The sequence below is a fragment of the Silurus aristotelis genome (genome assembly GCF_946808225.1).
Source record: "Silurus aristotelis genome assembly, chromosome: 17".
In the NCBI taxonomy this organism is placed as follows: domain Eukaryota; kingdom Metazoa; phylum Chordata; class Actinopteri; order Siluriformes; family Siluridae; genus Silurus; species Silurus aristotelis.
Window position 1 is genome coordinate 13,512,188 of NC_139590.1, and position 13,407 is coordinate 13,525,594.

The 13,407-nt window shown below is 39.2% G+C and overlaps 1 protein-coding gene across 3 annotated transcripts; it reads right to left on the reverse strand.

Moving 5' to 3' along the window:
• Positions 1 to 790: 790 nt before the first annotated feature.
• Positions 791 to 8,776, reverse strand: gcdhb (glutaryl-CoA dehydrogenase b). Of its 3 annotated transcripts, none has more exons than XM_083565630.1 (12): positions 8,512 to 8,776; positions 7,668 to 7,780; positions 7,153 to 7,191; positions 5,949 to 6,089; positions 5,809 to 5,871; positions 5,421 to 5,591; positions 4,717 to 4,846; positions 3,910 to 4,126; positions 3,473 to 3,576; positions 3,151 to 3,276; positions 1,968 to 2,128; positions 791 to 1,468 (listed from the first exon to the last, which is right to left on the reverse strand). In XM_083565630.1, the coding sequence occupies exons 2-12, from the start codon at positions 7,765 to 7,767 to the stop codon at positions 1,395 to 1,397; spliced, it is 1,326 nt and encodes a 441-aa protein (XP_083421756.1). In that variant the 5' UTR covers positions 7,768 to 7,780; positions 8,512 to 8,776; the 3' UTR covers positions 791 to 1,394. The 3 variants fall into 3 exon arrangements, with proteins under 3 accessions (XP_083421756.1, XP_083421755.1, XP_083421757.1); XM_083565629.1 differs by having other exon boundaries at positions 8,469 to 8,572; XM_083565631.1 differs by lacking the exon at positions 8,512 to 8,776 and adding an exon at positions 8,430 to 8,454.
• Positions 8,777 to 13,407: the final 4,631 nt, after the last annotated feature.

Sequence of the window (13,407 nt, forward strand, 5' to 3'; positions counted from 1 at the left end):
CTTTTGTCACCTGCACCATGGTGTTCATCTTAAAAGTGTTAAGAACGGTTAAGGAGCTCTGTAGCAGGCCACTCCACTCCACTCCACTCCACTCCAACCATATCTTCAAACAGCTCTCTGAGAGTACAGGGGCAGGGGAAAATTCAATGCTACTGCATCCTGAAACATCCTGTACAATTATGTGCCGTCAACTTTGTGAAAGTTTGGGGGGGAAAAACCCACATATGGCTGGAAAGGTCAGTTGCCAAATATCTTTGGCCATATAAGGTAACATGCTCTGTGGCCTGCAGAAAAATATTGTTAGAAAACATGGTAAGAGTGTTTGACCATATTCTTTTGAAATGGAGAAAAATGCATATGTGGTGCAGGGGTCTGGGATTCATTATATTCTGGGAGACATTTAGCTGGCATGGTTTGGTTTCACTTATCCCTCTGGACAAACTTGTTCCTCCACCATAAACTTGTTTTGAGTATTGTGATGAAATATTTCTACCCAAATGGTATGTGTCTAATTCAGGATGATGACAGTTCACAGAGTGAGTTGTGTGAGTTGTATGGATTTAATTTGTCACTATTAAAAAATGATGTCTTCTTACCCAGAGTCAGTGATCACAAAAAAAGTGTAATGTCCTGGCAAGCAAATGCCATGTGTCAGGCCAACTTACGAAAATACCGCACTTATTTAATGGTAGGTGGGTTTTTTGTTAAGTTTCATATTTTTAACATTCCTTTCAAAATGCTTTCACTCGGGGGTGGGGGTGGGGGAATAAAAACAAAAAACCACAATATATTATTTCAATGGATGTTTAATGCCTTCTTACAAAACGAAGGACTGGGATATAGCATCACTCTTTATGCTTGTATTTTGGCTTTAGCTTATTTGATTCCAAGATAAGTGGCGTAACGTAACGGGTAAACCTTACAGTAATTTAAAAACAAGAAGTTAACTGTGCCAGAATAACGGAAACATGGAAATAGAAAAAATTTTTTAAACCACTGTCAGTTTTCTGTATCCTAAACAAAACCAAAACCAGAGTCAAATATTACTGAGTACTCTATCACACGTTCACGCGACTCCAATTTTTTTTCTATTGTTTCAGATTATGACTGATATTAAAACACCATGTCCTCTCTCTCGGTTCTAAATTGACGTTATAATTTATATACAAAATCAACGGGTAAACGGATTGTTTATAGTACAAAAATATTGTCTATGTCTTCCGAAGATAAAGAGGAACTTGGAGATAATTACACTTTGAAAACGTCAATTACTTAAATAGACAACACAAAAACTTTAGCTTCATCATCAGTTCCATAAAGTATTTTCATTACACAAGTCAGTAGCTTTCTAGGTGGTACAAGTGCTGTACTGTTGTGGGCGGTGGATTAGTGATTTACTTCTCCACAGTAAATGCCTGCAGGCCTGTAATGGCTCTGCCCAGGATCAGAGCATGGATATCATGAGTACCTGCAAAATCAGAGGCAAAAAATTAGGCATATCAACTATATTAACCAAGAAGTATTTGTCATGTAATGTGGAAACAAGAAGTAGTGGTATGTGAACGAATGTACAGGTAATAAAGGATTGGGAATAACAAAGGCATATGGCTGGGTTAAATGGAGTAAAACATGATGGGACCTGCTGTGTAAAGGAGGTATGAGGCTTTGTTAAATATTGTCCATCACCAGATCTTAATCTAGTAGAGAAATAACGTGTAGTCCCACTCATGGGGTACAGGGTTTACATGCTGTTCGGGTAAAAAAAATGCCACGTTTGTTTTAGTTAATATGTAGATACTACAGTTTGCATGCACGGTTTATTTTTTCATATTCTACTAACAAGAGATGCTATGCAGAGAATTCAGTATGGTGATTTTTGAAGATAGTTGGTAGAATAGGATTTTCAATCTACAGTCATGAGCTGTACAGATGTACAGTCTGATAAGGAGTCGAGAATAATCACTGACCTTCGTAGGTGTTCACGGCCTCTAAGTTCATGACATGGCGGATGACGTTGTATTCGTCAGCAATGCCGTTACCACCTAGCATGTCTCGCGCCTGTCTGGCGATGTCCAAGGCTTTCCCACAGCTATTCCTCTTAAGCATGGAGATCATCTCTGGACTTGCTCTTTAGAGAGTCAAACAGGATACAATTTAAACACAAGCCTTTTTCCGTACATACAACCTACATGAAGGAGAAGGCGAACTAAATAGAAAAATAGCCCTGAACAACCTGCATATAAATCTTTATAATTAACACTTTCTCTTTAATGGTGTCCAAGTTTTTTCACTGATGGTTTCCTACATGAACCACGATACTGATTTATCTTACTAATAATGATGTAATGGGATAGCGAGAGCAATGCAGCAGTTCTAAAAAGATCAGTTTCAACTTTCTAAGACCACTGTTGTCTGTCAACTTGATCAGTGGCCCCCAACCTTTTTTTTTTGCACCACAGACCAGTTTCCCACAGACCGGAGGTGGGTGTTTGGTGAGTGGTCACACACATGACTGAATGTAATAATCTATATATTAATGTTATGTTGATTTAATATTTTTGGTGTTGATATGATTTAATTATTTATTTAATTATTACATATATAATGAAAAGTAACGACTGTAATACAGAATCAGTGGGAGCTTAATTTATTAATGAAAAATGAACAAAAATATGACTGAGTGCAAGAAATATGTTAAACTCAATACAATAGAAATAAAAAAAAAAATAATTAAAACCTTTTTAATTTTTTCTGCGTGACTTGATACCAAACCCCTGCCATAACTCGCACTCTAGCTAAGTGGTTCTCTGTCGCTCTGGGGTGAACACCTCCAAACTGCCACACTGGATCCTGAGATTTAAAGTCCACCCAATGCGATCTCAACATCTGCAATGGATTTCTCATTGATGTGGCTTTATACATTGTGAAAGAGTAAAAGAAGCTCTTGCTGTTTTGTTTGTAAGTGTTAACAGCAAAACTATTTGTCTCCTACTGAACATCTTTGTAACAAAGCAACAGATAATCACGATCCTCTCATGGCAATCCTGAAAATATAGCAGCACAACTCATTTCAGTGTAAAGACATTGTGTTTCAGGATGTTTTCCTTTAAAAATCTTTACAAAAGTGTTTAATCTAAAAGACAGACATACTTCTTCTGATCGAGGAGTCTGCCCAGTTGCAGACAGGACTGCAGACCGATCGTAATCTCGGTTAGCATGTCTGCCATCTTCTTCTGCATCAGCTGGTTTCTGGCCAGTGGTACCCCAAACTGGATCCTTGAGAATGTGAACACATGATATTTAAGATCTCGGTTAAAAAATAAGCCTGATGATAATAGTCTTTGTGCTAAACAGTTATGTGTGTAGAAGGGTGTCTTGTTCTGAATGAAGCAAAGTCGGCCTTGCTTCGTTTCTTTTTATTAACACTAGTTTTTGCCAGCATTATTCACTACACCGCAGCAACCAATCTTACCTGTCCATTGTGTACTGACGTGCTGCATGGAAGCAAAATTCTGCTGCTCCAAGTGCTCCCCAGGAGATCCCATAACGGGCGTTGTTTAAACAGCCGAATGGACCCTGGATAAAGGCAAAACTGTGGTATAATCACTTTATATATAGCAGAATACAATAATTTAATAATTGCTTTGGAATAAAATTCTCGTTGGTCTGTCGGAAAAAGGTTAATAATTTTTTTAATTATTATTACGGGATAATGTCTCAAAATTCCTGTCCACACCTGTAAAACTGCAGATGTGAGTGACAGATGTTATAGTTTCTCTTTAATTCCACAGATAGAAGAGAGATTTGACGAGAGACTTATTAATATGAATTATTCAGCTAATAATATTGCCGCTTGTTTATCATGACGGCGTGTCTCGAGAGCTCCCTTCTACAATGTATGGTGCTCACCGCAAGTCCAGACACGTTGGGCAACAGGTTCTCCTCTGGCACCTCCACGTCGTCCATGGCGATCATGCCGGTGGAGGAGGCACGCAATGAGAACTTGCCCTCGATTTTGGGGGTGCTGAGACCTTTCATGCCTCGCTCCAAAATAAACCCCCGCACTTTACCATCGTCACACTTGGCCCACACCACACAAATATCAGCCACAGGAGAGTTTGTAATCCTGGCAATATAGTGAGAGAGAGGCTATAACTCACAAGATAATAATTAAAATTTGTTTAACATATTCCATGTATGAAGGATGCTCTTTTAAAACCTCAGCACATTAATAAACATCAAAACAAAAGTGCTCAGGACAAGGGAGCTCAAGAGCCAGGAAATACTGCCCTCAAGTGGACAAGGGCAATAAAAAACATCAAGGTGACCCGAATACAAGTTCACAAGTTTAAACGTATGTATACATGGTGTTCAGTGCATCACACCAGCATTTTTTTTTAAAGACAACTTAAACTTGACTCAAACAACTCAAAGCGATTTCCATTAAATGAATCTACATAATGATCTACAACAGTCTGGAATGCCAAGTGGAAACATTGAGCTACACTTGAATTGCTGCTGTCTAAAGTTTCTGTACCGTGCCAGGCAGTAATACGATCCTCAGTCTATTTATATGCGGCCGGACAAAAACACATGCAATGCTGATGGTTTACGGCAATGACCTTTGCTCGGTTCGCACTTTTGTCTTTATAGCACTGAATGATGCAAGTGTATATAAACACGGCAAAATTGGGGGTATTAAAAGATTTTACTTGCCATGTTTTGGACCCAGTGAGGGTGAAGGTGCGGCTGGATGCGTTGTACTTGGCTCTGGTCTCCATGCCGCCAGGGTCGCTGCCGTGGTTTGGTTCAGTCAGGCCAAAGCAGCCCAGAATCTCTCCCCGTGCTGCCATGTCATGCACATCACAGAGCCAGAGCAATACATAATCACATATTTGTAGTCTAAACACTTTTTAAACTACAAAATCACCACAAGAAAAAACAACTATCATTAAGAATGCAAAACATAAAAAAAAAAAGAAAACTCCCTTCTTTTATGCAAAAAGAGACTACATTGAATGAATAATATATTAACAATATAAAAAAAAAAAATGCAATAAAAAACAACAGAATTCGAAAGTAATTGCCTGGTTTAATGCAATCTGTAATATAGACAATGAGAAATTCCTTATTATGAAATTAAACTAAGAAATATAACATGCAATAAATAATACATATTGTTTTTATTCATATAAAAATTTGCTTTCCATGATATTAGTGATAAGCTCATTTTTGTAAAAATTGTGAGGAAAAAAAAAAAAAGGATTTATATTTGCTTTAGTTTTTTTGCTAGCAACACGTAACACTTATAATACAAATCTTTCTCCAGCACTTCCTGTTATAATTACAGATACGATCCAGAGGTCTATGTATATCTGTACCCACTCTGCAAATACAGTGTTTTGGAGTTGCAGTGTTACCAAGTCTGGGGAGATATTTCTCCTTCTGCTCCTCTGTGCCATAGGCGTAGATCGGGTGCATGACCAGAGAGGACTGCACACTCATCACTGAGCGGTACCCACTGTCCACTCGCTCCACCTCACGTGCAATAAGTCCGTACGCTACGTAACTCGTTCCAGCACAGCCGTAGCCTGGGAGCAGAAAGAAGGAACGAAACGAGAAAAATAAAGTAAAATGTACTAAATGCAAAGAAATTTTTTATTGAACATATAAAACACACTTCAAGGAAAATATCCGGTTAAACGGTGATGATGACAAAGTTTATTCCTCTAACAACCTGGTGAGTCACGTAATTTTATGAGTATTCAAGTTTTATAGAGTGTTTTTTCATATCAGAATTTTTCATACCTTTTATAGTTGGGCCCAGAACTCCAAGCTCACCCATCTCATTCAAAATCTCACGATGAAAAACTAGATTCCAAAAAATGACATTTATTACGACTCTATATACGAGAGAATGAGATAAAAATGCAGGCTTCTATGGGCACCTTCGTTTCTGTTGGCCATCAGGATGCGTGGCATGAGCTTCTCTTGACAGTAGGTGCGGGTGGTGTCTCGGATCATAATCTCCTCCTCTGTCAGCAGACCCTCCAGGTTGAGGGCATCACGCCAGTTAAACTGTTCTTTCACTAAATGAGGAAACAAAGGAGCATTGCAATGTCAGGACCACAAGCAAAGAGTTAATAGGAAGTCATTCACAGGAAGTAATACAGCTAATGGAAGTAGAAAAGTGTGTTCACTCACTCATTGTTTTTTTCCTTTATCTTTTTTTCATAATTTTCAAGAATTTAACTGCGTAGTTGTTAGGTATTCACGTGTTTGTAAATTCTATGCTAGAAAAACTTAACCAATTGACAAATAGATTTACGTGTAAATTGTACTGTGGCAGCGGGGGCGGGGCCGAGCGCCGGTTTGTGAATGAAGGGCAGGGCCGAGAGAAGATAGGTATGGAATTGCCTCACCTGAAGTCTATCTAACCTCATGTGTTCTCTATTTCAGTGATCAAAGGAGGCATTTAAGGAGGAGGGTGTGTGTGTGTGGGAGGTGTGTGCGTACGGGTGCCAGAGACGCGCGGCGTGAGCACAGTACAGAAAAGCAAAACTTTGTGTAAAAGAAAATAAAGACGGCTGAATAGCCTTTACCCCTGACCTGTTGTGGTGTTCCTCCTTTCCCACCGACAAGCTCTCCCACATGTACATATGAGCTTTTAACCAAGAAACTTGGGATACATGAAAATCATGTTCATTTAGAAAAACTTATTTTCTACTCTTCTATTCTACAGAAAAACTATCCTACGACTTCTCCGGAGTGTGTAGAAAGACACAAGGAGACTTATTGATAAGAAAACTAATGTAAACCGTGGCTTAAATTATTGACTTAAAAAAATAATAATTTGCATAGATTACATAGAATACTGTTATATCTGGAATATAAAGTTGAGTTATTTGAATCAGGTTTACAGCATTCAGAACACGCCCTTATCATGAACGACTTACAGAAATGTTTTTAAATCTCTATCGACAACACATCCTCATGCTAGTTCATTACCTCAAAGAATCCCACCAAGGACATGTTGTATAAAAAAAAAAAAGTAACTAAGAAAATAACCCCACAAAAAAACAATCACATGGAGACAAATAATAAAAAAAAAACACTCTGCAAAGAGAATACAAATAAACATAACCAACTTACGTGCTTTGACTTGCTTCCTCTCGCCACCTTTCTCTACCTCTGAAAAGCATCAAATATTTAATATTATTTCATACCTACACAATAATATACATACATACATTTATTTACAATTCAAGATTAAATCACTGTCATAAACATTACAACCAGAAGTCCATTAAAACTACAATGCAAATGATGTGCTTTTATACTGTATATCAAAGAGAAAGATGTAATATCCCTGTGAACAAAAATCAAACTGAGGTTAGGAAATTAAACATTCAAACAATAAAACATTTCCATTTCCAAGGAGTCACAAGATGTCATCTGGTCTGCTTATACTGTATACCAGCACCTAACATACAAATATTAAACATTTACAAGACTTGGTGTACCTTATGACATCTGGTCCATAATGTCTGCTTCATTCGTCTGCTTTACAAACCCTTCAATTATATTTTTATGGTGAAATGCAACCCTGAAAGTGCTCCCATTCACCACATTAGACTTTAAAAGATGATCTTGTCTCTCTCTCTCACCTCTCTGAGCTTGTGCTACAGTGCCCTGAGCTCGTAATCCTGAAGTGAACACACATCTCTGCGGCCTGCCCAGGAGACAACACACTCTTCTTAAAGCCATAGCGGACGGCTCTCTGAAAGATAAAGCATGTACAGTGTGTGCGTTATTATAATGTAACACCAAGTGAATGAACAGTAATCAGGAAGATACTGGAGTAGTAGTGCAGGGGGTTCAGAGTGACTGTGTAGAGCACATGAACATGTTACATGGAGGGCAGAGTAAACTAACAGTGTGAGGTAATGAGCAAATACATGTTACACAACTACAGTAAGGACACAGCAGGGGCTGGATTAAAGATTTATTAGAGTGTATGAAGAATTAGAATGTTGCTGTGGGATAATAATATAGTGTGTTTATACAGATGTATCATTAGTTTAGTTCATATTGCATTAGATTAAAAACATTTTGCTATATCATGCACGTTGACATCTATATTTCTACTGCTATCTTGTACTGCTTTTGTTTTTACCTAATTCATTATATGCATACGAACAAAAAAGAGGAAAATATGACGAACATGTTTTGCCAGAAAATTTTAACTTTGTTACAGGTAATTATATTATCATTAATTAAATTAATATAGTGTGCGTTCTGCCTCCTAGTGTCTATGACAAATGTGTTTAGCGAAACAGCTAGCTCATGACGCAAAGGCGATGTACATGTAGCTAATATTCAAATTCAACACACGATTTAAGGTGATAAAACACATAAATTATACAAACTAAATAATCCGGGAGCAGTGTCAAAAACAGCAGAATAACCTCAAACCAGCCAGGCAGAAGATCGCTGCACTCCAATCCTTACCCAGAAATGGTGCGAGGTTCTGTCGTAAAAGGAGATCAATTGCGTCATTTGGGTCACAAAGTGAGACACGCGGCGCCTTCAGTCAGCCATCTTGAAAGGGTCAAGGCATCAGAACGCTTCAAAACTAGCATCAGTACACGCATCCAACACGCTCAAATGTTTCGTGTTAAACCAAACAGACACGTTGTATTAGTTCCCACACAGTTTCTTCAACAAAAAAAAGCACGTTTCCGTAATATTTTATCGCTAAATTGCACCACACATTGCTAGTTTGTGTATTATCATTTCCTATTGGCTGTGTAGAAGTAGGTGTGTAAAGCAGACAGCCAATCATGTACACGCAATGAGCGTTCTGATTAGGGTACAGACTGGGAGCACAGAATAAACCAGTATAAGCCAATCGTAGCCAGGCAGAAAATGAAACAGAGTCAGAAACGTGAACTGAGCCACCATGGACAGGGCAAACATTGATCTTAATAAACCAGAACTTGAGATGTAATTAGATTAGAGCGAACTGTGAAGGGTTGAATTATATCAGGGTTGAATTATATTAAAGTTTGTTTGTTTTTTTACGATGGTGCAAACTAATCAGAAAGTATTTAGCCTGCCCACTTGACCATCCAATAGACAAAAACATCATGTGAACTGGAATTATACACTGATCAGGCATAGCAGTAGAACATTATAATATTAAGACCAGTGAGTGAAAGACATTGATTTCTTCGTCATCATGCCACCTGTTGATAGGTGGGATATATTAAGCAGCAAGTGAACATTTTGTCCTCAAAGTTCATGTGCTAGAAGCAGGAAAAATGGGCAAGCATAAGGATTTAAATGAGTTTGACAAAGGCACAAATTGTGATGGCTAGACGACTGGGTCAGAGCATCTCAAAAGCTGCAGTTTTTGTGGGGTGTTCCTGCACTTTTTCTACAAAATTGACCTCAATTCAGGTTAATTTAATTTTGATTATTTGACAGGATAAATAGCTGATGTGGGAATATTTGCTGACACCTGGTGGTGGAATGAGGAAGTGCAGGAAAGCATAAGAAGAAAGAGGTTGGCGAAATTGGGATCGACAGAGAGATGAGAAAAGTAGACAGAAGTACAAGGAGATGTGGCAGCAGGTGAAGCGGGATGTGGCAAGATGAAATACCAGTAGAAGCATGGAGATCTTTAGCAGAGATGGCAGTAGAGTTTTTAATCAGGTTGTTAAACAAGATTTTGGAAGGTGAGAGGATGCTTAAGGAATGTAGAAGGAGTGTGCCGGTACCAATCTTTAAGAAGTGCAGACCTGCAGTAACTACAGGGGAATAAAGTTGTTGGCGAGAGTTGGCTCAATTACTCTGAAAGCAGCCTTTAGCCATCACGTGTTCTACAAAGTTCTGTCTTTAAGAAGTGAAAGACAGCTCTGGCTGTATGTTTGGGGTCGTTGTCCTGCTGGAAGGTGAACCTCCGCCCAAGTCTCAAGTCTTACAGCTCTGGCTGTATGTTTGGGGTCGTTGTCCTGCTGGAAGGTGAACCTCCGCCCAAGTCTCAAGTCTTACAGCTCTGGCTGTATGTTTGGGGTCGTTGTCCTGCTGGAGGGTGAACCTCCGCCCAAGTCTCAAGTCTTTTGTAGCCTTTAATAGGTTTTCTTGAAAGATTGCCCTGTATTTATCTTCACCCATCTTCCCATCAACTCTGACCAGCAGTCCCTGCTGAAGAAAAGCATCCCTACAGCATGATGTGCTCCGTGAGATGTTCAACGCTTGGGATTTGTTTTTATAACCTAACCCTGCTTTAAACTTCTTTACAAGTTTATCCCTGACCTGTCTGTGTGTTCTTTAGACTCACGACTGTGTAGCAATGCACAGCTCGAACCACATCGTCACGTTTGCCGATGACACGACCGTGGTGGGTCTCATCAGCAAGAGCGACGAGTCAGCTTACAGAGAGGAGGTGCACCATTTAACAGCCTAATGTGGAGCCAACAACCTGTCTCTGAAAGTTGACAAAACCAAAAAGATGGTTGTGGACTTCAGGAGAGCGGCCATTCTCTACTGTTCAGTGATGGATCCTCAGTGGAGATCGTCAAGAGCACCAAATTCCTTAGTGTTCATCCGGTGGACAACCTCACCTGGTCACTCAACACCACTCCATCACCAAAAAGCCCAGCAGCATCTCTACTTTCTGAGAAGGCTGAGGAAAGCTCATCTCCCTCCCCCGATCCTGACCGTGTTCTACAGAGGGACCGTTGAGAGCATCCTGAGCAGCTGCATCACTGCCTGGTTTGGGACCTGCGCCATCTCGAATCGTAAAATCGTGTGTTACCAAACTGTACAACCTGAACTTAACACACTCATTACTCAGCTCAATCCATTCCACCACCATTTATTTATTTATTATTTATACTTAACCATATTTCACTGTTTACATGCTGTTTTTTGCACCTCTTGACTGCTGCTACTGCTGTTTTGCACTTCATTGTGTTTGTTTACATATGATCTTGGGTATAGTTTTTATAGTTCTCTTTGCACAGTACTGTATATCCAAAGTGTACAGTAGGTTTACTGGTCGGCGCCATCTTGTGTTATGTGAATTGTCTTGTGTTGTCTGTCTGTCTTTACTGTTTTTTTCTGTCTGTCTGTACTGTTTTTTGTCTGTACTGTTTGCACTAGGTTGCACTCGATGCATTTTCTGTAGCTTTGTGTTGTGTGTTGTAGCTCTATGTTGTTTAGTGCAGCACCAGGGCTCTGGAGGATTGTTGTCTCGTGTTTACTGTGTACAGTGTACCACTGTGTATAGTAGAAATGACAATAAAAGCCTCTTGACTTGACTCATGATGCAGGTTGCTCACTAATGTTCTCTAACAAACCTCTCAGGCCTTTACAGAACATCTGTAATTATACTGGGATTTAAGTACACACAGGTAGACAAGTAGACAAAGTAAAGGGGCCCCAATAAAATCCCAATAAAATACATTTAAGTTTGTGTTTATGTGACAAAATGTGGAACTATTCAAGGGGTATGAATACTTATGCAATGTGTGTGTATGTATATATATATATATATATATATATATATATATATATATATATATATATATATATATATTTATATATATATATATATATATATATATATATATATATATATATATATATATATATACAGTGAGGAAAATAAGTATTTGAACACTCGCTATTTTGCAAGTTCTCCCACTTAGAAATCATGGAGGGGTCTGAAATAGTCATCGTAGGTGCATGTCCACTGTGAGAGACATAATCTAAAACAAAAAATCCAGAAATCACAATATATGATTTTTAAACTATTTGTTTGTATGATACAGCTGCAAATAAGTATTTGAACACCTGTCTATCAGCTAGAATTCTGACCCTCAAAGACCTGTTAGTCTGCCTTTAAAATGTCCACCTCCACTACATTTATTATCCTAAATTAGATGCACCTGTTTGAGGTCGTTAGCCTTATAAAGACACCTGTCCACCCCATACAATCAGTAAGAATCCAACGATTAACATGGCCAAGACCAAAGAGCTGTCCAAAGACACTAGAAGAAAAAAAAATGTACACATCCACAAGGCTGGAAAGGGCTACGGGGAAATTGCCAAGCAGCTTGGTGAAAAAAGGTCCACTGTTGGAGCAATCATTAGAAAATGGAAGAAGCTAAACATGACTGTCAATCTCCCTCGGACTGGGGCTCCATGCAAGATCTCATCTCGTGGGGTCTCAATGATCCTAAGGAAGGTAAGAAATCAGCCCAGAACTACACGGGAGGAGCTGGTCAATGACCTGAAAAGAGCTGGGACCACCGTTTCCAAGGTTACTGTTGGTAATACACTAAGACGTCATGGTTTGAAATCATGCATGGCATGGAAATTTCCCCTGCTTAAACCAGCACATGTCCAGGAACGTCTTAAGTTTGCCAATGACCATTTGGATGATCCAGAGGAGTCATGGGAGAAAGTCATGTGGTCAGATGAGACCAAAATAGAACTTTTGGGTCATAATTCCACTAAACGTGTTTGGTGGAAGAAGAATGATGAGTACCATCCCAAGAACACCATCCCTACTGTGAAGCATGGGGGTGGTAGCATCATGCTTTGGGGGTGTTTTTCTGCACATGGGACAGGGCGACTGCACTGTATTAAGGTGAGGATGACCGGGGCCATGTATTGAGAGATTTTGGGGAACAACCTCCTTCCCTCAGTTAGAGCATTGAAGATAGGTCGAGGCTGGGTCTTCCAACATGACAATGACCCGAAGCACACAGCCAGGATAACCAAGGAGTGGCTTTGTAAGAAGCATATCAAGGTTCTGCCGTGGCCTAGCCAGTCTCCAGACCTAAACCCAATAGAGAATCTTTGGAGGGAGCTCAAACTCTGTGTTTCTCAGCGACAGGCCAGAAACCTGACTGATCTAGAGAAGATCTGTGTGGAGGAGTGTGCCAAAATTCCTCCTGCAGTGTGTACAAACCTGGTGAAAAACTACAGGAAACGTTCGACCTCTGTAATTGCAAACAAAGGCTCCTGTACCAAATATTAACATTGACTTTCTCAGGTGTTCAAATACTTATTTGCAGCTGTATCATTCAAATAAATAGTTAAAAAATCATATATTGTGATTTCTGGATTTTTTTTTTTAGATTATGTTTCTCACAGTGGACATGCACCTACGATGACAATTTCAGACCCCTCCATGATTTCTAAGTGGGAGAACTTGCAAAATAGCAGGGTGTTCAAATACTTATTTTCCTCACTGTATATGGGTATGGATATCTGAGTCAGAATTTGACTTTATACTTCTAAATCTAGTCCTATTCTGACACTGTGGTCAAAATGCCAGTGTGGTTTGTTCAAAGCAAATGTAATATTAAATATAATAATAATATAGCAATA